The 25768-nt window shown below is 40.8% G+C and overlaps 1 protein-coding gene across 1 annotated transcript in view; it reads left to right on the top strand.

Moving 5' to 3' along the window:
* The window catches only part of ARHGAP25 (Rho GTPase activating protein 25), an 89235-nt gene extending 75562 nt beyond the window's left edge, over positions 1–13673 (top strand). The window contains exons 10-11 of the mRNA XM_033125336.1: positions 5495–6027; positions 9044–13673. Coding sequence (XP_032981227.1) covers positions 5495–6027; positions 9044–9251 — 741 coding nt within the window. The 3' untranslated portion in view covers positions 9252–13673. The remainder of the gene's footprint in view (positions 1–5494; positions 6028–9043) is intronic.
* Positions 13674–25768: the final 12095 nt, after the last annotated feature.

The raw sequence follows: 25768 nt of genomic DNA, 5'->3' as shown, positions 1-25768 counted from the left end.
TAGGTCCATCCATGTTGTCCCAAATGTAAGATTTCATTCTTTTTTATGGTGTAGTAATCTAGTAATATTCCATTTATGTCTATCTATCTATCTATGTATCTATCTATATGCATATATAATATATATATCATATATTATATATACATATATATGTATGTATATATATCACATATATATATGTATATATATATGTGTGTATATATATGTATATATATGTGTGTATATATATATATATCACTTCTTCTCTATCCAGTTGTCTATTGATGGGCACTTAGGTTGCTTCCATAACTTGGCTATTTTAAATAACGCTGCAGTAAACATAGGGGTGCATATATCTTTTTGAATTAGTGTTTTGGATTTCTTCAGATAAATACCCAGAAGGGGAATTGCTGGGTCATAAGGTATAGTTCTACTTTCTTTTTTTCTTTTAAGACCACACATTTAATTAGATGCATTTATTTTTATGACTTTTTAAAATTAGTTTCAGGTGTACAAAACAATGTGATAGTTAGACATTTATACCCCTCACAAAGTGGTAACCCCCTCCCCCAATCTACTACCCCTCTGACATAGTATACAGCTATTACAATTCGAATGACTCTATTACCTATGCTGTATTCCACATCCTGTGACTATATATATTATATATATACATATATATAATATATGTGTGTGTATATATATATATATGTATGTATGTATATATTTTTAATTATAGTTGACATTCATTTTTATTCAGCTTCAGCTTCAGATGTACACTGCAGTGGTCAGTCATCTACTCCGTCCATGAAGTGATCTCCCTAATAAGACAACTGTCCATCGGATACCCTACAAAATCTTTACAACATTATTGATTATATTCCCCAAAGTTGGCCATAAAGAAGAGTGAAATTTTACCATTTGCAATGATATGGATGAACCTAGAGAACATTATGCTAAGTGAAATAAGTCAGGCGGTGAAAGATAAATACCTTATGACCTCACTTATATGTGGAATTTAAAGAATAGAATAAATGAACAAACTAATCAGAAAGTCTCAGAGATATAGAGAAAAAACTGAGGGTTGCTAGATGGGAGGGACTGGGGATGAGGGAGAAGGTGAGGGGATTAAAAAGGTAGTTCTACTTTTAATTGTTTGAGGAACCTCCATACTGTTTTCCATGGTGGCTGCACCAATTTGCAATTCCACCAACAGTGCATGAGGGTTCCCTTTTCTCCATATCCTTGCCAGCTCTTTTTGTTTGTTAATTTATTGATGATAACAATTCTGACAGATGTGAAATGATATCTCATTATGGGTTTAATTTGCATTTCTCTGATGATTAATGATGTTGAGCATCTTTTCATATGTCTATTGGCCGTCTGTATGTCCTCTTTGGAGAAATGTTTATTCAGGTCCTCTGCCCATTTCTTAATTGGATTGTTTTTTGGTGTTGAGTTGTATGATTTTTTTTTATAAATTTTGGATATTAACCCCTTACTGTATGTATCATTGGCAAATATCTTCTGTCATTCGATAGGTTGTCTTATCGTTTTATTGATGGGTTTTTTTTTTTCTGTGCAAAAACTTTTAGTTTGATGCAGTCCCATTTGTTTATTTTTTCTTTTGTTTCTCTTGCCCAAAGAGACATATCAGAAAAAATATTACTAAGAATATTGTCAGACAGTTTACTGCCTATGTTTTCTTCGAGGAGTTTTATGGTTTCAGATCGTACACTTAAGTCTTTGATTTATTTTGAGTTTATTCTTGAATATGGTGTAAGAAGGTGGTCTAGTTTCATTTTTTGCATGTATCTGTCCAATTTTCCTGCCACTATTTATTGAATAAACTGTCTTTACCCTATTGTATATTCTTGCCTCTTTTGTCAGAGATTAATTGACTATATAGGCGTGGGTTCATGTCTGGGCTCTCTGTTCTGTTCCATTGATCTATGTGTCTGTGTTTATGCCAGTACCATGCTGTTTTGATTACTACAGATTGTAGTATAGTTTGATATGAGATAGAGGGATACCTCCAACTTTGTTCTTTTTTTCTCAAGATTGCTTTGGCTATTTGGGGTCTTTTTTGACTCCATATAAATTTTAGGATTATTTGTTCTAGTTCTATTTAAAAAAAAAAAAAAAACCACTGTTGGTATTTTGATAGGGATTACATTGAATCTATAGATTGCTGTGGGTAGTATGGACATGTTAACAGTGTTAATTCTTCTTATCCATGAACATGGTATAAGCTTGCATTTATTTGTATCTTCTTCAGTTACTCTCTTCAATGTTTTATAATTTTCTGAGTACAGGTCTTTAGTTTCTTGGTTTTATTTATTCCTTGGTTTTTCTTTTTTGATGCAATTGTAAATCAGATTGTTTTCTTAATTTCTCTGCAACCAGTTTCTAAATATTAATTTTGTGTCATGCTGCTTTACTAAACTCATTTATCTGTTTAAATAGGTTTGTTTGGCTGGTTAGTTGGGTTTTTGTTTTTGTGGGTTTTTTTGGTAGAATCTTTCGGGTTCTCTCTGTATAGGATCATATCATCTGCAAATAATGACAGTTTTACTTCTTCCTTTCCAATTTGGATACTTTCTATTTCTTTTTCTTGTTTGATTGCTTTGGCTAGGACTATCCAGTGCTATGTTGAATAAAAGTGGTAAAAGTGGACATTTTTATCTTGCTCCTGATCTTATGCTTTTAGCAAATTTTTAGGAAAATGCTTTTAGCTTTTCCCCATTGAGTATGATGTTAGTTGTATGTTTGTCATATATGGCTTTTTTTCTGTTGAGGTATATTCCCTCTATTTCCACTTTGCTGAGAGTTTTTATCATAAATGGATGCTGGATTTTTTTAATGCCTTTTCTGCATTTATTGATATGATCATATAATTTTATTTATTTATTTATTTGTTTCAGGTGCACAAAACAATGTAATAGTTAGACATTTATCATTTATATCCCTCACACAGTGACAACCCCCCTCCCCCCATCCACTACCCCTCTGACATTACACACAGCCATTGCATTTCCACTGTCTCTATTCCTAATGCTGTACTCCACTTCTTGTAACCATATATATATATATTTGACATTCATTATTGTTCAACTTCAGCTTCAGGTGTACAGTACAGTGCCCAGGCATCTACATCATCCCTGAGGTGGTCTCCCTAATGAGACAAGTGTCTATTGGATACCCTACAAAATCTTTACATTATTGATTGCATTCCCCAAATTGACTTTCGTTTCTCTGTGGCAATCTTGTGGTTATCCACTGTGCTTTCTAATCCCCTCACTTTCCCCTTTATTCCCCCCTCCTATCTAGCAACCCTCAGTTTTTCCTCTATGTCTCTGATACTGTTTCTGATTAGTTCATTCATTTATTCTTTTCTTTAGATTCCACATATAAGTGAGATCATATGGTATTTGTCTTTCTCTGTCTGACTTATGTCACTTAATATAATGTTCTCTAGGTCCCTCCATATTGTTGCAAGTGGTAATATTTCCTTCTTTATGTCTGCGTAATACTCCATTGTATAAATGTACCACAGTTTCTTAATTCAGTCGTCTACCGATGGGCATTTTGGTTATTTCCGTGTCTTGGCTATTGTGTATAGTGTTTCAGTAAACATAGGGGTGCAGAACTTTTTTTGAATTAAGAGTTTTGGATTTCTCCGGATAGATACCTAGGAGTGGAATTGATGGGTCATAAGATAGTTCCATTTTCAGAGTTTGAGATCATATAATTTTTATCCTTTATTTTGTTTATGTGGTGTATCACATTAATTGATTTGCTGATATTGAGCCAAACTTGCATCCCACGTATAAATCCCACTCGATCATGGTGTATGGTCTTTTTAATGTATTGCAGAATTTGGGTTGCTAATATTTTGTTGAGGACATTTGCATCTGTGTTCATCAAGGATATTGGCCTATAATTTTATATCTTTGCAATGCCTTTGTCTTGTTCTGGAATCAGGGTAATGGTGGCCTCATAAAATGAGCTTGGGAGTCTTACTCCTCCTGAATATTTTGGAATAGTTTGAGAATGATAGGTGTTATTTTTTTTTTTTTAATTTTTGGTAAAATTCACCTGTGAGGCCTACTGGTCCAGGACTTTTGTTTATTGGGGTTTTTTTGATTACTGATTCAATTTCATTAGTAGTAATAGGTCTGTCAAGATTTTCTGTTTCTTCTTGATTTCTGTCTTGGTTTTATTTTCTTATTTATCTTCCCAGTGTTCCTTTATGTAATTATAAGCAGATATGAATGTAAATTTTTATTTACTTACCTTTTTACTCAAAATGTAACATAAACTCTCACATACATACTCTCTCACTCTACACACACACACACACACACACACACACACACTCCACTTTGTATCTTGAATTTTTTTACTTAACAGCATATCCTAGAGATTTTTTCATGTTATTGACATGACATAGACAGCTGCCTCATATGACCTAATATTTCATGTTTTGACCTCAGGTGTATAGTGTTCCATTCTGCACATGTACCATAATCTACTCAACCAGCCCCTATACATAAACAGGTTCTTTTCCATGTTTTTGTACTACAAACAAGACTGCAATGAAAAATTTTGACCGCACTTCATTTTGTATACAGGTAGATTTCTGGGCTAAATTCTCAGAAAGGGTTACTGAGTCAGAGGTAAATAGATTTGTAATGTGGAATTTTGATTAAAATTGTCAAATAAAGTTTGTGCCACTTTGTCTTTCCATCAGCAATGCATAAAATAACCTGTCTCCCTACAGTTTCCCCACCAGAGGTGTGTTGTCAAATTATTGTGGGTTTTTTTGGGGGGTGTGCCCATCTGATAAGTAAGAACTGATATTTTAGTAATTTCAATTTTAATTTGTTTCTCCTATTATAAGAGAGTCCAAACATCTTTTATGTGTGAGGGCCAGTTGCAAAGGACAGTTGCCTGTTCTTTGCCCATATGTATATTGGTTATTTGTCTTTTCCTTCCAATTTTTGAGAGCTTTATGTATTAGGGAGAGAAGCCTGTTGTCAGTGATATACATTGCAAATATTTTTGCCAGTTTTTTCTTTCATTTTTGACTTAGCCTATGGTGATTTTTGTTTGTTTGTTTTCATTTTGTTCTTTTTAGTTTGAGGTGTCTAGGAAACCCATAGAGGTTGAATTTATCAAACTTTTCTTTTATGGCTTCTGGATTTTGAGTCATAGTTAGAAAAGCCTCCCCATTCTAAAGTTGTTAGGACTCTTTTACCGCAAACAAACAATGCTTTTCGTCAGTGCTTTACCTCTAGAATATGAGTTCCTTCAAGTACAATTTCCTTCAAGTCCTTTTAGAAAAGGCCACTCAGATAGTCGACTTACTTGACAAATGAAGAGATGATCTTCTAGTTAATAATTGCAAAAGTGTGCAGCCAAGGGATACTTTCTTTCAAGTTTCTAATCCTTATCTTGGAGCATGACACATGTGGGAAAAACCCATGTAACATCCATGGCCATTTTTTTGTAGACCAGCGACTCGGAGGCAACCAGCCCCACCGGACAACAGCCGAGTGACAAGTGTCTAGAAGACAGTAGCAAAGCCCCCAGGGAAAAGCCAGGAGATTGGAAACTACAGTCACGAAAAAGGACTCAGACACTCCCTAACCGGAAATGCTTTTTGACAGCAGCTTTTCAATGTGCCAACAACAGCAAAGTGGGGATCTTTAAAAATGAGTTCTGGTCATCTTCTTCAGAGATGAAGGCAGGGGAAGGGCATAGAAGAACAGCATCTCAAGGTATGCCAAACTTTTCTGATGCCCAGAGGACTTCCACCTACGATAATGTCCCTACCCTGCCTGGGTGCCCTGGGAATGAAGCAGGTGCACTTTCTTCCCATGCCTGTGACTCCAAAAGAGATACTCTTGCCAGCCCAAATTCTGAAACTGGGCCTGGGACAAAGAACTCTGGAGAAGAAGAACTTGAATCTTTGCAAAAGATGGTCCAGGAGCTGCAAAAGGAAATAGAAACACAGAAGCAAATGTACGAGGAACAGATTAAAAAGTAAGTTACATACAGAGGGTAGCCACTTGGCTTCCATCTTAAGAAGCAATATGGATCGTTCTCATCTGCCAAAGAAGTGCTATTATACACCTTCAGTTTAGAAATACAGGAATTTATAGAAGTTGGGCCTAGTAAGGAAAAGGGTAAAGGGAGCGATGAGAAGACTAAATTAATGAAAACTCTAAGCTTTAAATTAAATTGATGAAAAGTTAAATATGTAGCTTAGGTAGCTCAGTCAAATATTTCTAAATAGTGGTTCTTTATATAATTTCACTCACATGTAGGATATAAAACTGAAAGCAACAAACGAATAAGACAAACAAAAACTCATAGACACAGACAACAGTTTAGTGGTTACCACAGGGAAAAGGGAAAGCGGGGAGGTAAGGAAGGGTAAAGGGGAGTCAAATATATGGTGACAGAAGATTTGACTTGGGGTGGTAAACACACAATGCAATACACAGATGATGTATTATAGAATTATACACTTGAAACCGATATAATTTTATTAACCAATGTCACCCCAATAAATTTAAGTAAATAAATAGTGGTTATTTAAGGATCAATATGCTTTAATGAATTAAGAGGAATTAAAAAAAATTTTCATATTAATGTGATTCATTAATACTGAAAATATTTATTGAGCACCTACTGTGTGCTAGTCACCATCCCAGCTGTTGGGGAATAGCACTGAACAAAACAGACAAAAGTCCCCATGCTTATTATAGAGCTTTCCTTCCAGCAGGGACAGACAGACAGTACAAACAAGTAATGCCAGATGATGGGAAATGACACGGAGGGAAACAAAGTAAGGCAGGAGGTTGGGGTGGGGTTTGAGAAGGGGGTTCCAGTGTTAAATAGGGTGATCAGGAAGGCCTCACTGAGAAGGGGGCATTAGAGCAAAGACCTAAAGCAGAAGAGAAAACAAGTCAAGTCCATAGATGGGGGAAGAGCAGGTCAGAGAGAGAGAACCAAAGATGCAGAGGCTGGGGAAGGGAGCAGGTCTAGTGTGTTCGTGCATAGGAAGAGCAGTGCTGGCTGGAGCAGGGGGAGTAACTGAGAGGAGAGAGAGCAGAGAAACGTAGGAGGCCAGAGCACATAGGGGCTTGTCAGCCACCTTAAAGCCTGAGTAAGACAGAGATCCTGGAAGGCTGGACCTGGCTGAAGCTTTACCAGATCATTGGCTGCCCACTGAAGTCTGGCTGCAGGGGGCAAAGGAAAGCAGGAGGTCAATGAGGTGGCTATTGCCACAATTCCATGCACATCCCTCAGATGCTTGGACACAATTTGCTCTCCTGGGTAGACGAACTATTTGCCTGAAGTCTCTCTCCACACCTCTGATTTTTCCATGAGCAGCCTCAGTCCAGCTCAGCCCATATGAACACTAATCATGGGGTAGTGAACTGTGAACTAACGAGGTTTGCAAATTAGAGGTACTTTTCAGTCCATTAAAACTCAGGCTCATGAAAGGAAGACTTTTGTGAGCCCTCATCCTTTGTTCCCTACAGTGAGCTGGCCGTCTAGAAGCAGCACGTAGCTCCTGAAATCAATCATGTATAGAACTTTAAGGCTTGTGTCTTCGCAGTGGTCAAAGCAGCCCCAGAGAAGACTCCCACTGTACGCTACCATGAGTGTCATTGACAGACTAGGGAAAGAATTGGCTGCCATGGAACAAAGTTTTCTGAATCCACCATCAGGAGGCCTCCCATCCTTGGCAGAGGGAGGAGAATTAACAGCCCATAGTGTCTAAGCTTCATGCTTCAGGCAGACCTTCTCATCTAATCCCCCCAGCAACCCTGTGGAATGGCTAATATCCCCATTTTACAGAAGAAATGGGGGCTTGGATAGAATAAAAAGATGCCTGAAAGTCACACAACTCATCATTGGTTGGGCTGGGATTTGAACCGAGGTCAACCAGCTGCCAAGCCCACTCAGATCCTACATCTCCCCTGGAATGAGTGGTCAAGATAGAGCAGTGTCTCATCTGAGATGCCCCCCAAAGCAAGAGGTACATGGAGACCTCAGAGAAGGAAACTACATTTGTTATGGGAGGACCAGAAGGAATGAGACCAGTTTCGTTTTAAGAAGAGATAGATAGGGATAGGCAAGGCTCTGAACAGGGGCCATTGCATGCAGAATGGGCCAAAGTTCTTGAAGACAGAAGCAAGGCATGGGCTCAAACGGGAACTCAAGTCTCCATTTAAAATGGTCAGGCCACTGGGGAAACAGGGAGGCAGCTCCTCAAAGAATGAAATTCTGAAGCAAATTTCCAGTCGCACAATTTCCCCACATAGGCTTAAAAATGGCCTATGTACTCTCATTCCTAAGAGTTAATTCAGCACAGCTGGCAGGGGGGCACCCGGGACTGGAGTAGGATTTTGGCCAGTAACAATGAAAATCCTCCAAATGCAGGAATCCAACAGATTCTTGACGTGGAGCAGGATCCAGAAGTGAGGGTGGGACTGCTAGGACGGCTCTTCCCGAAGGGAAGTTCCCCTGTACTTCTCCAAACCTTGATCCCTACCAGACCGTAATAATAGAAGGTTCTAGTCCATACCCACCATTGAAGCAGGATGAGACGGCGCTCACATGTGCAAAGGTGTTGGGAATCTGGAATGTGGGTGGGGCTTCAGCCGTCAATCAACATTTCTTTTAAGCAGAACAGAGGCAGGGTGCTGTGGGGGTGAAAATATACGTATATTAGAGGTAGTCCCTTTTTCCAAAGATGTTAGTATCTGGAGGAAGATACAAGATGTAAAATGACATGAAAAACAACAACACAAGGGATGTCTCAAGATGGTGATAAATGACAAAATAGGAGCTCAGACATGCTCTTGGAATTCAGGTTTCCTAGGAAGTGCTCACGTGGGGGTTAGGACATAAATAAAAGGTACAGGATGGGTACGGGTCTTGTGATACAGAAAGGACAATGGACAGAAGAGGTTGTGAGCAAAGATGAAGGGGCAATGTAGAGGTAATACTCAATTCTTTCATTCTCTTCTTTCCTTCCTTGTAGCCTTGAGAAGGAAAATTATGACGTCTGGGCTAAGGTGGTAAGGCTCAATGAAGAACTGGAGAAAGAGAAGAAGAAGTCTGCAGCCTTGGAAATCAGCCTCCGCAATGTGGAGCGCTCCCGGGAGGATGTTGAGAGGAGGAACAAGGCCTTGGAAGAAGAAGTCAAGGAATTTGTCAAATCGATGAAGGAGCCCAAGACGGACGCATGAGCGTCCCCCGAGTACTGCAGAGGCAGGCTGCAGCGGCCCAGCCCTGCTTCCTTTCTCCTTGCTACCTGATGACTGGGAAGCAAAATTACTCCCTAAGAGGAGAGAACATTTTGTGAGAAAACGTCACATTTCCCAGTCCATAGACCAATGACATTTGTAGGAAGATGAGGGGAGCGGGGACATATGTGGACATCTAAGACTGCCTATGGTTGTATTCAAAAGGATTCCATATTCCACTGTGGTCTCAGGCTGAGTGAAACAGAACCTTCCATGGCTGGATGGCTATGTCCAATGGAGCCATTGGAGGCAGGCCACATCCCAGGACCCAGGCAACAGGCTATCCCCAACAGGCTGGACTGAGGCTTAGTTCTTTGGTTTCTGTGTGGAACAACTCACCTAGTCAGATGGCCTCAGGGTGTCTCTGAGACTTAGGGACTGAAAATGATCTTCAGCTTTCTAGTGTTTACCGTGGTGTGCTGTTTTGAGGGGCTGCACCTAAGGAAGCCAGAGCCCCGTTCTACCACTCCCACAATGATACACACTGTCCAAGGATTGGAAATTCAAAAATATTACTAAACTAAGAGAAAACAAGCAATAAACTGTATTTATGAAAGCAAAATGGATGAGAAAATTATATTCAAATACAGCAAAAACAACAACAACAACCACCACAAAGAAACAGGCCTGCTGTTGATCCATACAATGCCTTTGTGACAGTTAGTAAACGGCTCCCCTTCCTTGGAGCAGATGCGGTCCTCTCTAGGTACACAGCTTGGTGAGCAGGGCACAAACTGGATTCCAGTCCCTACTTGCCTTTCTATGACCACAATTCTATAGGGCTGGCCCATTGTGGTGTAATTTTCTTAGAGGCTGGTTGGAAGTTTAGATAGTATAGTCACGATAATAATATTTTTTCTGTTTCACCAAAATGCAACTGATTTCTAGTGGCGTAAGGCACTAGAGAATAGCTAGGAGAGGGGCTTTTCCAGCAGGCAGCTGACTTTCCTCTTACATTAAGCCAGCTTGGAAGAGGCCCCTGGTGAGGCCCCAGGCTGTGCCAGGTAGGATGATAGAGTCCTTAATGGTTTTCTAGTTAGATGGTCTCCAAGCTCTTTGGACTGTGTACCCCATCAGTAGAAAATATTTGAGCATATACCCCCTAATGTAGGAATATTTATTTATTTATAAATTAAATACATGTATTACTAATGTATTCATATGTCATGTGTATTATAAAACATACACAGAACAGAAATCAGATAACGATGAGATAAAAACAAATATAAATAGATGTTCCCGAATGTGCTTTCAGCTGCGGAGACCACTGGTCCAATTTCCCAGCGGGTATTACCCATATAGTTTTACACATGTCTTCCCATTGCGCCCATAAATTTACTTGAACTCTTGAAGCCCCGTGGCTTAATCAGTGGCTTGAAATCTGTGGTTATCACGGTGAGAGTTTAGCCTTCCTCAGCATATGTTTCCTCCATTATTCCTTTTTCTCCCTTTGTTTTCTTACATTTTCTCCTCCTCTGTTTGTTTTCTTCCCTCTGGTTATTTCCCCCTTGCATGTGGCCATGGCGTATGACTCACAGAGTGAAAGATACAGACAGGGGCTCAGTGTTTTTCAGTCCTGCTACTCTGGTCCTGCTTCGCCCACCCCCCATTCCCCAGAGGACCAGACCAATGGAGAGCAAGGACAACACCTAGAACATTCTCTTAGAAGCCTGCTTGCAGAAGATTGGGAGGTAGGGGACTGATTTGGAACATTATTAAGTAAAGCAATAAAATATTTGGTTTCCTGGGGTTTACTTTTTTTTTTTTTAACTACAGAATAACAAACATGGAAACACTTACTGAACACCTAATTTAGGTTGATAAGTGTCTACAGGTCTGCCAGGCATGTGTTCTTTCCTGTGTTCTCCTATGGGTTACTTACACTCATTCTTGGAGTGCTAAAACAACTCAAGTAAGAAAGTAGCTGGCATCATAAATCCAAAGGAAACGTGTGTTTGAAGATGCAAAGAGGAGGCCCGGAAGTCTGTTGTTTGGAGGTCCATGTTGTAGAATCTTACTGGTTCGGAGCGAGAGCTCAGACTGAATGGAAAGACTACCTTTGAATCCCAACTTCCTCCTGGTCTCACGATGCCTCTGGTCCTCTTCCTTCCACCAGTACTATGAGATAACAGAGCTACCATTCCAGCTTTAGAAGCTGGAGTGTGCGTTCCTCTTTGCAATCAAGAGGAAAGCTGGCTTGCTTAAGTTGCCACTACTTGCTCCTGTGCCACCTTCCATAAGAGGGGAATGCAAGAAAGTTTTTCCAGGACTTCCTCATGAGTTCCAGGAAGGGCCAAGAAAAAAGATCTGGAGTCTGGTGCCACTGTCCTCAATGCCCCAAAAGGTTACACATGAGATGCATGACAAGGTAGTTCCAGGCCCCACCTGGACCAAAGTGGCAATTTCTGGAAGGCAGAACTCAGAGACTGACCTATGTCACTGGTGCTCGATTGGACCCTGGAGCTCCCACGTTTACTTTCAAAGGCCTACCATGGGCAGGATCTACTAAATCTGCCTTTCTCTAGCCACCCACCTCTTTTACCTTACCCCCTCTTCTACCAGCACAGGTAATGAGTCTAAAAAAGTCTGCAGCATGCACTTTAAAACCTCTTCCCACCAAAATTCTCCATTTACCTCACAACCTTAAGCATATCACGTATGAGGACACTTTTCTCTTGAGTTTGAGGCAGATCTGATGGTTTTCCAGTGAATATATGCCCTAGAGAGGAGGACACTTTGTATTAGGGGATTAGCTGGGATGATTCCTGCCTTGGTCCATTCAGGCTGCTGTAACAAAATACCACAGCGTGGGTGGTATGTGTCACAGTTCTGGGGGCTGGAAGTCTAAGATCAGGGCCAGGTGAAGGATCTCTTCTGGGCTGAGTTGCAAACTTCTCCTTGCATTCCAACATGGTAGAAAGAGCTAAGGAACTCTTGGGGGTCTCTTTTTTAAGTCATTAGTCCCATTTGTGAGGGCTCCACCCGTATGATTATGTACCTCCCAAAGACCCACCCACCTCCTAATGTCTCCATCTTGGGGAGTTAGGAATGCTACATACACGTTTGAGGGGTGAGGCACAAATATTCAGACCCTAGCAATTTCCTGCCAGTGGATCTCGGTTAGACTATGTGGCGTGGAGAGATAGAGTGTGACATCACTAGTACAGAGCCTGCTGCAGAGGATGTAAGCAGTAAACATTTTTCTTGTGTTGTCTTGACCAATTCTTTAAGCGCTGCTCAGAGGCTGACTCCTCAGAACAGCAAGAAGCAGGAGACTCTGAGGCAGCCCCAAGCTGCCAAGCAGGAGGACAGGGAGTACCAGGGCACAGCAGCCGTTGTGCTCTCAGGCTCAAGACAAAAGGATGTGCGTGCATTGACGTCATGTAACTTCCACATTCCACCACTTCCTCTGCAGATACCATCAGTGGTCAAGCCATGCGCTTGCTGGGGAGCAGAGAGATCGCTTAGAGACTGCTCCTGCAGTTCACATGGGCTGCCTCTACAAGAATCTCACAGAAGCCTTCATCCTGCCAGAGAAGGCGGGATGAGGGAAGCTCAAGGATGGGGGTCCAGCTGCCGTTCACTCAAGGGGCCCAGGCTGCCATGTGGCCAGCAGCAGACACTGCTGCTGAATGACTTCAGACAAGGAATGTGCAGAGAATACCAACACGAACGTGTAATGTCAACCTCTCTTTCCTTGCGCTTGAAAACTGTCTTAGGTTCATAGAATAATGGCACTGGAAGACACCCTGAAGCTTCTCTTGTCTAACCTGTTCATTTAATGGCTGAGGAAACTGAGGCCCAGAAACAAAAGCTGAATTGCAAGTGCTCACACGGTGATGAGGACTGGTGATTTTTCAGAGCTCCTCTAAGCCACTCTTCTGTAGTTCTTGTCATTCTTGGCTTCTCTCCAGGAGTTCTTTTCCCGGGATCGTGATGTGACATTTACTGGACATCAGTTGCTGAGTGCTTCCAGAATGTAGCCCTCGACTCATCTCTTGGTCACAACTAAAATATGCTATTTTTCACCTACTTTGTCTTTGCTGCTCTAAGACCATGGTTCTCAGTCTGGGCTACACAACAGAATCACGTAAAAGAGATTTTAAAAAAATTCTGAAGCTCGAGATCCCACCCCATGTCAATTGAATAAGAATCTTGGGTGGTGGTGCCTAAGAATTGTTTTTCCTTAAAAAAAAAAAAAACAACTTTGCCGTTTATTTTAGAATGCATAGAGGACTCTGTGTGAATGGATGGTGGTGGTGGGAGGAAACAGGATCCCACGTTCCCCCTCCTTGCCTCATCTTCACATTTTCGCTGCGACATTCGTCTGTAGTCGAATGATATTTCCCTGCCGCTGACGGCGGGGTGCGACTTCACCCTCATGCCCTCAGTGTTCCAGAAAGGATGTTTAGGAAAGCAGATGTCCATTTTTCTATATTTTTGTGTTTTTCAAGAATGAATAACAATAGGAAATTTTTATACTTTAAAGTAATCACTTATTTTAATAAAATGTAGCACCTTAACTGTATTTACTTAAAAATATAAATACTGTAATTATTTTCTGTGTATTTTTGACACCTTTTGGAGAACAAGGGTGAAATCAATTAACGCAGTGGAAAGGTGAAGATGTGTCCTAAGTTACATACAGGCTCTGCCATGTGGAGCTCTCCAGCCCAAATCAGCCCATTCTGGCTGGAGGCTTGCAGCTTTGAGTGTAGGGCACTGGAAATGTCTTCAGCCTGTTTCGCATGGTCTGATGGTTTCCGGAATACTCCTGCTAGATCAGTGAGCAGAGGAAGTGTTGCCGTGGGTCTGCTTTGGAAACAAGGCCCATCGAATGATGCATTTACCCAAACTTGCCCTCTGTTTCTTGCTTTTTACCATTACTACCTTTTGACTAAGACACAAAGCCCTATCTCCCTTAAAAGTCACTCCTTCCTGGCTGCAAAAGAGGGCAGTGGTTTGCCTGTGAGCTGGCCTTGGGCTGAACACCAGACACATTCTGTGGCAACTTGAACTTGATCACCAGGAAGCAGGTGGTCTGGATCAAGTACTGTGTATATTTTATAGCTGGATATTACCTTCAGTGAAAAATCAAACGCAATAAGGAAAAGCCAATACCATACTCTGTAATATTGAGTTTATTCACTTGTTGAAATGCTGATTATTAAGCAAAACTAATACCCTTAGAATCCAGCTATTATCACCTTCAAATTTCTCATGTAAGATTTCATAGTATTAGACCAAATTACAGGTACATCATTGTTTGACTTGCACTTATTTAGTCATTGACAGTCAGTGTTGTGTGTTTTCCTTTATCTTCTGAGAGTATTGGAATATATCCCCCAAAGAATTTGAGGGTTACTGGAAAAATAAAATACATGGAAATCATACAACATCCAGCATCTGCCATATCAATCGAGATAGTTGATCTCTGCACAATGACATTCTGAGTAGTTGTGTTGCCAGTGATATCTTCCCTTAATACAAGTAAATAGTACCCAAGAGACAATGAAATGTTACAACACTGAGTCTTCCTCCTGCATCTAAGTGTTTTAGAAGAGCTACATTTGACTGGAGACATTTAAAAAAAAAAACAACACATTTCTTGAGTGCTCTCTATTCCCTATCGGCTTCACCTGCAACATCTCAATTAAGTCTCACAACAAAGTATGAGGTAGTTTCGAGTATCATCTCCATTTTACTGAAGAGAGAACTGAGGCTTCAAAGCTTAAGTAATTTGCTTAGTCTCACAGTATCTTATTTCTAAGAGACGATTTTTTTTCATTTGAACACTTGAAATTAATATGTCCAATATGTGTTTGTTCCAATACCACCAAGCAATTACCTCAATTCTGACACTATCTACTTGGAGTTAGTGTCAGACCCCACAGGTTAAGGGTCCGGTCCTATAATACTGTTGCCACCCCAACACTTCAGGTGCCAATTGAAAGTCCAAGTTGTCTGTCACCTGTGCATCGGACCGACCAGCTTTAGATCAGAGGTTCCCACAATCCCCACTTCGGGTGAGAGTGGCTCACAGAACGCAGAGCAACAGTTTACTTGCTAGATTATTGTTTTATTATAAAAGAATATAACTCAGAAACAGCCAGATGGAAGATACGCATGGGACAAGGCATGGGGAAGGGGTGTGGGGTTTCCATGCTCTCCCCACATCTCCACATGTTCACCAACCTTCTGAATACCATCCTTGTGAGTTTTTATGGAGGCTTCATTACATAGGTATGATTTGTTTAAATCATTGACCGTTGGTCATTGAACTCAGTCTCCAGCCCCTCTTCCCTCCCCAGGAAATAACAAAACCAAAGATACGGACCACTGAATTGGCCCTAGTGATTGCTAGCCCTCTTTTTTGCCTGGCATTCCAATTTAAATTATTATTTTTATTTTTTTATCTAGTGTATAGTTTAATTCATATAATTCAAATGCATGTGTGAGATTAAAAGGAGTAATTGTTTTAAAAGCAAGAATTACCAACATATATTGGGTGCTGAATATTGCCTGCCAGACTAAGTGCTTTAGTTGTATTCACTGAGTTAATCCTAACAAAACCCCAGAGCTAGATAGCAGCATCCCTGTTTTACCGCAAAGTAACTTGCTTCTGCTTTTGCTCCTGCCTTTTACTGTGACTCTGCAAACTGTCTCATGTTCAGAGGAAAGCTTTTTTCTGACAGCTTCTGGGGTTGGAGACGGAGTCGGGGCACGTTAGGGCACTACCACAATTTATACAATCTCCAGTAATTGGCTGCATTGCTCCTCTGACAAATTGGCTTTTGGAAAATTAGTCTACTTTCACATCTTAATGGCCAAGCTCGGCCAACTAGAAACAGAGATTTACTGGAAACCATAGAGAAGTGAGAAGGGAGGCAACAGCATAAGTGAAGTTTGCACCTGACAGGAAAAGATAGTTGCACAGAGACTACAAGGCAGGTGGAGGCCTCTTCCTGGATTACTAAACTGAAGGTCATAGCTGGGGGAGGCGGAGGGGGAGCAATGGGTAGAAACCATGCAGAGAAAATGAGCAGGCAGAGGGAGCTAGCCGTTTGGAACTGTGGTGGGTGAGTGTCTCCTGACTCTGGGCAGCCATGTGCATTTATACAGCTGAGGGGGCGAGCGCAGCTCCAATCCAGCCCACACTCTGCCCTCCAAACCTTGCACCCTGACAGTTCACCCAGGGGAATGAGGCCTTTTCCTCCACACAGCCAGCGTGCTAAGCCCAGCGCTTGCAGGGCTGCACAAACCCATGGTGAACACAGTTTTCATCTCACACCAAGGAGCCATAATGGCTGCCAGACATCTCTCCCACAGATTGTCTCCGTGGGGGAGAAAGGGCAGCGGAGCACGTGGAGAAAGAGGAAGTTCAGGCATGCCACAATTGTTACTTGTAGCCTGATAAAAACTCAGAGACAGAAGAGGTAAGAGAACTCTTAGATCTCAAGATGTTTTCCAAGAAGTCCATCTGAAGATAGATCTTTATTAGTAAGTGAAGCTATTATTATTATTATCTATCATTATTACTTATAGCAGATGAGAAGCTCTTTTTGTAGATACAGAAGTCAATATCAAAAAGTTTAGTGATAAACCATCAGAGAAATGCAAATGAAAACCACAATGAGATACCACCTCACCCCAGTCAAAATGGCTATCATCAATAAATCAACAAACAACAAGTGCTGGTGTGGATGTGGAGAAAAAGGAACGCTTGTACACTGTTGGTGGGATTGTAGATTGGTGCAGCCACTATGGAAAACAGTATGGAGGTATCTCAAAAATCTGAAAATGGAACCACCTTATGATCCAGCAATTCCACTCCTAGGTATCTATCCGGAGAAATCCAAAACTCTAATTCAAAAAACATTATGCACTCCTATGTTTATTGCAGCACTATACACAATAGCCAAGACATGGAAACAACTGAAATGCCCATCGATAGATGACTGGATTAAGAAACTGTGGTACATTTATACAATGGAGTATTACGCAGCCATAAAGAAGAAAGAAATCTTACCATTTGCAACAACATGGATGGACCTAGAGAACATTATGTTAAGTGAAATAAGTCAGACAGAGAAAGACAAATACCATATGATCTCACTTATACGTGGAATCTAAAGAAAAGAATAAGTAAATGAACTAATCAGAAACAGTATTGGAGACATAGAGGAAAAACTGAGGATTGCTAGATGGGTAGGAGGGTGGGAATAAGGGGGAAGGTGAGGGGATTAGAAAACAGTCGGTAACCACAAAATGGCCACGGGGTTTTGAAAATTAATTTGGGGAGCGTAATCAATAATGTTGTAAAGATTTTGTAGGGTATCCGATGGACACATGTCCCTTTTGGGAGACCACCTCAGGGATGATGTAGATGCCTGATCACTGCACTGTACACCTGAAGCTGAACAATAATGAATGCCAATTATAATTTTATATATATATATACATATATATATGTATATATATATGTATGTATGTATATATATGTATGTATATACTTACAAGAAGTGGAGTACTGCATTAGGAATAGAGACAGTGGAGATGTAATGGTTCTGTGCGATGTCAAAGGGATAGTGGATGGGGGAGGGGGGTTCACACAGTGTGAGGGATATAAATGATAAACGTCTAAGTATTACTTTGTCTTGTGCACCTGAAACTAAAAAAAAAAAAAAAAAAAAAAAAAAATTTAGTGACAGATAGAACCAGTAGTCTGCAAATTCAGAAGCACAGACATCCCATTCTAAAATTACCTCCTTTCTCTAGTCTGGGTGGTGGGTGGTCCTGATTAAGTTAAATGGGTGTGTTACCTTAGGGGAATTGTTCCAAATTTATAATTATTTAGTCTACTTCCAGGCATACTATCCATCTAATAGTGCCCTCAGGAGACTCTGCGTCAGAAACCTTTGCCTGCCAACAGGACAAGCTCAAATACCTTCACTCGGTATAGTGAGCACTTAGAGAATGGTCAGGCCAGTGCCCGTTTGTATTGTAGGGACCCCCACCCTCCCTTCATGCATGCACACACCCCATGTTACCCAGGAGCTGCCATGTCTGTTCAACATGTTCCTCAGCCCAGCTTGGCTGTCCACTTATGGGGCCCAAGACAATTGCTAAGACAATACTGCCTCAGGAAACTGCACTCGGCTGCTTTAATTGTGTCTCCTCCGCACACATCGTCATACCATTCACTGGACTGGCAGTGTAGTCCCTCGTAGTTACCCTGTGAGACATCACTTTCCTCGCCTGTAATGGTGAGGCTGATCCTATCCATCACACAAGAAGGCTGTCAGAACCAAGTAGGGTGATACATGTGAAAGCGCTAGACAAACGTGAGCTGTTAGCCTGAGGATTAGGGTATCCTGCCTTCAAAACCCCCAGAATGAAGAATTCTCCTTTAAAAAGGCTTTGTGCCCGTTTCCCTGTTGACACACTGGTTCTCACAGTGAGACCTGCCACCATGTAATACAGTAGCCCCCCTTATCCATGGGGTTCATTCCAAGAACCCCAGTGGATGCCTGAAACCTTGGATTTACAAGCCTACATATGTAGTACAAAATACTATATATACTATGTTTATATGTATATGTAGTACAAAAGCCTACATATACTATGTTTTCCTTCTACATACATACCTATGATAAAGTTTACTTTAAATTAGGCACAGTAAGAGATTAACAACAATAACTAATAATAAAATAGAATAATTATAACAATATAATAAAAGTGAATGCTGTCTCTCTCAGAATATCTTATTGTACTGTACTCACCGTACTCACCCTTCTTTTTATGATGATGTGAAATGATACAATGCCTATGTGATGAGATGAAGTGAGACGAATGATGAAGACATTATGATGTGACATTAGGCTACTATTGACCTTCTGATGATCTGTCCGAAGAAGAATCATCCGCTCCAGTGATCCTGGGTCATCCAGCCATGACAATGTCAATGGCTGAATGTCAGGATCAGAGATGGTGTCTATGGTTGGGGACATTTAATATTTGTACACTGCGGTTGACCATGGGTAACTGAAATCACATAAAGTGAAACTGTGGATAAGGGGACTACTGTATTCTCCCAGTCGGGCAGAGGGTCTACCCAGCTCCTCTGAATACATTGTCTGAAAGATGAGGGTTCTTGTTCACAATGAGGACATCTGGGCCTCTTGATGCAGCCTGAGAAAACAGGCTGTTATTGCATATAAAGTCACTTTGGGGAGTTTCAAGTTTTTGACCCATTGTGCACACAAGAAGCTACCAGTGCAGGAATGTGCTTACACAGCTCATGGAGACCCCAGGCACCTGGCTCCTCCATTTTGTCTTCCAGGAACCATGTTCACACCAGAGCATTTGGTATGGAGAAAATTCCTGGGAGAGATGCAGGAGCCAGACTTATACCTTCAGCCAGAAGGAAGCCTCATGTGCTAGGATGGAGGGATGAAGTGACCCTAATGTACTTATCCTCCGTGCCACTTAGAAAGCAATCTTTCTATAAAACAAACATAAAACAAAACAAGACAAAACAAACATTTTTCCCCAAAAGGTTATTTAATAGCCTTTTAAAAGCCGTTGTTTCAAAACAGCCCAAGGTGGTGAACAATTAATAACATTTGCCATTTACATAGATTTCAGAATGAGAATTACCCGAATTTGAATCCCAGTTCTAGCCTATTCTATAATGTCATTATGAATTCTGCTTCATAATGACCAGAAAAGCTCCCCACCTTGGTGTATTTCTTTTCTAGGGCTGCCATAAGCAACAAAAATTTATTCTCTCACAGTTCTGGAGGCTAGAAGTCCAAGATCAAGATGTTGACTGGATTGGTTTCTTCTGAGCCCTCTCTCCTTCGCTTGTGGATGGCCGCCTTCTCTCTGGACCTTCACATGGTCTTTCCTCTGTGCACATCTGTGTTCTAATCTCTTCTTATATGGCCACCAGCCACATTGGATCAGAGCCCCTTCTAATGACGTCATTTCACCTTACTTGCTCTATCTCCAATACAGTCTCATTCTGAGGTACTGGGGGTTAGGAATTTTTGAGGGGGACACAATTCAGCCCATATCACTTGGTAACCTTTGCAGTACTGTCACAGATCTCAATGATGCGGGATCTTTCAGAAATTCTGAAATCTTTCAGAATTTCTTCCGCACATCAACAAAAATTTTAATATCTTCATAACTAGAAATGACGGGCAATTGTTTCATCTTGTTTAAAATTTTCTATCACAGGAGATGAGTAAAATCAGAACTCTAAAAATTTTCTCACCCATAGATGCCATGAGAAGGACACTGGATGGGGGTCACAAAAACTGGCTTTTACTTGTAGCATACACCATTTTTAATTAGATTATTTATTAAACTATTATTAATCATAATATTTTTGTTAATTCGGTGTGATGGAACAGTATTTTACTTGGCCCAAGAACCCTGCATGTCCAAACCTACACCCACCTAGCTATTGCTGTGGTGGATTTGTGGGGATTTGCCAGACAGTTGTATGGTCTTTATTACTGTGAAGATTTTGCCCCAAACTACAGTTGAATCCCTCAGGGGCCTGGGCTGAACCTTATGGCAGTAGAGGAGCCTGGGCTCGATGTGGATCTGCAGCCTAGACTCCGGGACTGCTGAGCAACTTCCCCAGCTCCTTTTTGCTCCCCCAACCCCCATCTCACCATTCTGACACTGAGAAAAGGCAGACAGGGGAGAAGCACGGTCAAGGAAACGGGGGAGGAGAGTACTTTTCTTAATCTTTGTAGAGCTTTTCTAAACCACTCATTCCAGAGTCCCCAGTAGCCCAATGTATCTCCTAGCTGGTAGAAGGCAGGGATAATCTAATCTTGTGTGTGTGTGTGTGTAAAATTCACACCTCTTGATTCTTAACAGTCCTCAGAAAAAGAAAGAAGTGGGGAGTCGGGGGAGGCGGTGGTGGCAATGAGGTGACTACACTTCCCTCCTAGTAGCTGAGGCTTTGGAGGTCAACAATGAAGAGACATTCATAAAGGCCTGGAAGCATCTTTGTTTCCTGTGGGTCCACTGAAAACTGCCCATGTTTGGAGAAACGTCCCCATAAAGGTGAAGACAGTATTTTGGAATTCTTCTAGTAGGCCATAGGCCTATTTGTTAAACCCCACGTGAATAAGTGAAGAAAACAAATGCAAAGTCAAGAAATGGTGGTTACCCACTCCTGCCACTAGTGGGAGCTCCAGGTTCATGCCTCTCCATCAACCCTAGGATGTGCTAGAAGGTAGCCTGCGGGTATTTTGGTGGGATCTTGGGCTAGGGGGATGAGAGGCTGAGGTCAAAACTCTCTCCTGCAATGTTATCTACTGAGAGTCTTATTACTTCAAACAGCTAGTTTGGCAAGAGAGGACTGGGGCCTTGCCCCACGTATTGTTTCTTACACATTGAGTTTAAAAAACACAGGATCTAGAGATGAGGGTGGGGGCCCAGGGCACAGAAGCTCATGAGACCAGACATTCTGCTCCAGGTTGTAAGCTGCATCTTGCCTGGGGTCTGGACAAGAGACATCCATTCTAAAAGCCCCAGACACTCAGCCTGGCCCAAGCTCTAGAATGTGTAACAAACGCCTATTGAAATACAGTGATCTCTCTAGGAGAGCTCCCTCTGAATATGGTTGCTGAGAACCAGGGGTGACAAGATGACACGGAGGTAGGTGTGGGCATCCTCGCCCCCATCCAATGCACCTCATTAAGACTGACATTGTTATCTTTAGTTCCCCAATTTGGGACAGGCCAGTTTGTTCTTTGTCCAGGCCGTTGTTTTAGGAAGAATGGTGCTGAGTGCAAAGTTGAAGGTTTGTGGCTGTCAAAGGAAACCCCTGCTGAGAACCGAATGTAGATAGACTCTTCCCTCAGGCCTGGGAACAAGGTCCCACTGAAGTAAACCCAACATGCTGGGTTTACTTCACTGCACTCACCACAGTTTGCATCAGGTTGGTGCAAAAGTAATTGCGGTTGAAAAGGTTAAAAATAATAGCAAAAACCGCAATTACTTTTGCACCAACGTAACAATAATGCATTTTTTTGGTCGGATGATTTGATTAAAGTTGGTTTCATCCACTAAGCACCAGTAAGATTCGTGGGGCACAGACTGTGTCCATCTGGTTCATGCATTAAACACAGAGTGTGGCGGAGTTCCTGGCACATGGTAATTAACTATTCTGGTAGCTCCTAAACTGTATGCTGAGGCACCCCACCCTCCCATGAGCTTTAGCAAACTGGCAAGAGCACCAAGATATTTTACATTTTCAAGGGAAACACAGCAATCGTCAGCATTTACAGGACCCAGAGCAGATTACCAGCTTGAAGTACTTCAGCTTCAACATTTGATCACTCGCATTCCTTTCAGGGACGTCAAATGTATTGAAGCTGGGCTTTTGCTTGTTGCTGTGATAAAATGCAAATGTCGCACAAAAATCAACATGGAGCAGGAAATGAGAGCGGCTGCGTGCAATCTGATTCCAAAGTTTGAGAAATCATGCAGTGCCCAGCAAAAGCACAAATCCCATTAGTTATTGCAATTATTGGTAATTTTTTCATAAAGTACATACATCATTATGTACATCATTGGAAAGGGAGGACACATGGGAAAAACTTACACTAACACTCATCCCAGAGCTCCTTCTACATTGTTTAAAAACAAAATAAAAACGAGTATTGTTTTTTTTTCAATATATGTGGATTGTTTTTCCAATAGCTACTACATTGTTAAGACATAAATGTTTACTGAATTGTTTAGATTTCACTATTTAATAAATGGCATCTTTAAGTATTTCTTTTGGCTCAAGACAACAATGAACCACTTACTGAGAAACTAAGAGCACCAAGAACTGAGAAGGTTTGGGACCCTCTGGCTTAATTAATATTTGTTGATTGACTGATGGACTTAGGATGGCAATTCTGTTCCTGATTACTTTACTACAAAGTAATTCAAAACGAACAACCATAAAACACCCTTGGAAAAATAGCATCAATGACCTACTATTTCGCTGAGAAGAGAGTTCTGTCACTGAGCTCTCTTTTTGAGCAATTTAACTATTTATTGAATACTGAACCATTAGGCAGGCCCCAAGTTTTTGTTTATTAACATATTTTAACAGAAGCTCACTTAATCCTCCCAGTAATCTTTTGAGGGAGATTGTTACAACGGAGGAAAACAACCCAAAGAGGATAAGTGGTAAATACAAGATTTAAAAGCAGGTTTGCTTAACTCTGGCACCAATTCTCTCAATAACCATCATAATGATGATGATGATAACAAAGTTTGATAATTTATCATGATTAGCTATAATTTTAGCTAATTATACCTTTATTACTATTGCTAAAATTTAAGCTTTAATGATATGTCAGATGTACAAACTGTTTACATGGATTATTCCACTTAATGATAATAAAGTCTTAAGAAGTAGGTATTATTAGGATGATGACTATTTCACTAAATAAACAAATAAGCAAGAAAATAAATAGAAGTTTCACAAGGTCACATGACTAGCCCAGCATCTCACCGCTGTTGCTGGTGGAAACAGATCTTTAATTCAGACTGACTGTGCTTCATGCTAATAATGCTGGCAAAATACAAGGAACTGTTGGATAAAACCTGGTTATCAGACAAATTACTACAGTCAAGTCATAGTTACTGGTGTCAAAACCAGAGGGTTGAGAAGCAAGGCTCATTAAATTGCCGAGTTGTTTTCTCGTGTGTGTGTAGTACTGTGTGTTGCAGTCCTTAGAGAACTGAAAGTTTCAAGAAATGTGATGGCCAAGGAAGCTTCTCTCCCCAAGGGTCAGTGACTCTTTTTAGAGGACTTGTGTGGTCATCTGGGGGCACCTGGGCTTCTCAGAGCCAGGGCACTCAATCTAAGAAGACACTTAATTGCTTTGGGGGAGCAATTTGTGTTGAAGTGCAGGGGTGAGAGCAGTGGACCGGGTACCCTCAGTGCCTCTCCCCATCTTCTACAATCACTCGTGCAGTCTGCTCAAGGATAGGTATCCCAAGGAAAACAACATACAGAAAAATATAAGATTGTGTCTTCTCTATTCCATAGAGCAATACTGACAAACAGTATTGCTCTTTGCTAGAGGAATTATTAAGAAAACAATACTTTATTAATTTTTTGTCCCCATCTGAACAGGGAAATTGAGTTGGGAGCATTAATTGATCAGGACTGGAATGTTAGGCTGCAGCGAACCTCACTGACTATAGGGCAGGTCCCTTGGGTCTGGCCCCTGCTCTCTTAGAACCTAGAATGGAATGCCCAACAGTGTGTCCAATCGTTTCAAAAGCAAGGGTTTTAAAAGAGAATATGCTTTGACTCAGAACTGAAGAACCAGTACTCTCAGAGAAGTATGTAGTCCTTCTCACGGGAAGATACCATCCCACTGAAATAGCTTTTTGCGTGTTTTCCACCTAAACATTTCGTGGTTTTTGTGTGTTATATTAATGATCCTGGCTAGCATGAAATAAGTTTTCCATAACACAAAATTCAAAATAATTAGCTTTTGGAAAGATAAGCAATAAAGCAGCCCTGGGTTGAATTTTAGGTGTTTTTGACCATCATGTTTAGGACATGTTATTATTATTATTTTAATTTATTTTTTAAATTAGTTTCAGGTGTACAAAACAATATAATGACTAGACATGTATATACCTCACAAAGTGAAAACCTCAATAAGTCTATTACCCATATGGCACTGTATATAGTTATTACAATATTATTGACTATATTCCCTATGTTGTACTATAAATCTTGTGACGATTTCTTTTAATTATAGTTTATATTCAATATTATTTTATATTAGTTTCAGGTGTGCAGTGTAGTGGTTAGACATTTATATCATTTATGAAGCAATCCCCCCAATAATTCTAGTACCCATTTGACACTATACAAAGTTTTTACAATATTATTGACTCTATTCCTCATCATATACTTTACATCCCCATGACTATTTTGTAACTACTAATTTGTAGTTCTTAATCCTTTCATCTTTTCACCCAGCCCCCCAACCACTCTCCCATCTCTCTGGCAACCATCAGTTTGTTCTCTGTATCTTTGAGTCTGTTTCTGTTTTGTTTGTTCATTTATTTTGTTCTTTAGATTCCACATATAAGTGAGATCATATGGTATTTGTTTTTCTCCGTCTGACTTATTTCACCTAGTATAATACCCTCTAGGTCCATCCATGTTGTTGCAAATGATAAGATTTCATTCTTTTTATGGCTGAGTAATATTACATTGTATACGAGTATATGTACCACTTTTTTTTATTCTGCGAAAAGCTTTATTGTTTTAATTTGGTCCATGGCATGGGCGAGGGCTCAAGTGAGGTTAGAAGGCTGCCTAGTGGTTGCAGGGAGAGGCTCAGGCAGAAGTCCAATGCTGAGGGACATAGAGGGGCCCCTCAAAGGCCTCTGGGCTCCAAAGGCTC

The sequence above is a fragment of the Rhinolophus ferrumequinum genome, chromosome 13 (genome assembly GCF_004115265.2).
Source record: "Rhinolophus ferrumequinum isolate MPI-CBG mRhiFer1 chromosome 13, mRhiFer1_v1.p, whole genome shotgun sequence".
Classification (NCBI taxonomy): Eukaryota; Metazoa; Chordata; class Mammalia; order Chiroptera; family Rhinolophidae; genus Rhinolophus; species Rhinolophus ferrumequinum.
Note: the sequence above shows the minus strand (reverse complement) of the source record. Positions and strands in the feature narration are given on the sequence as shown.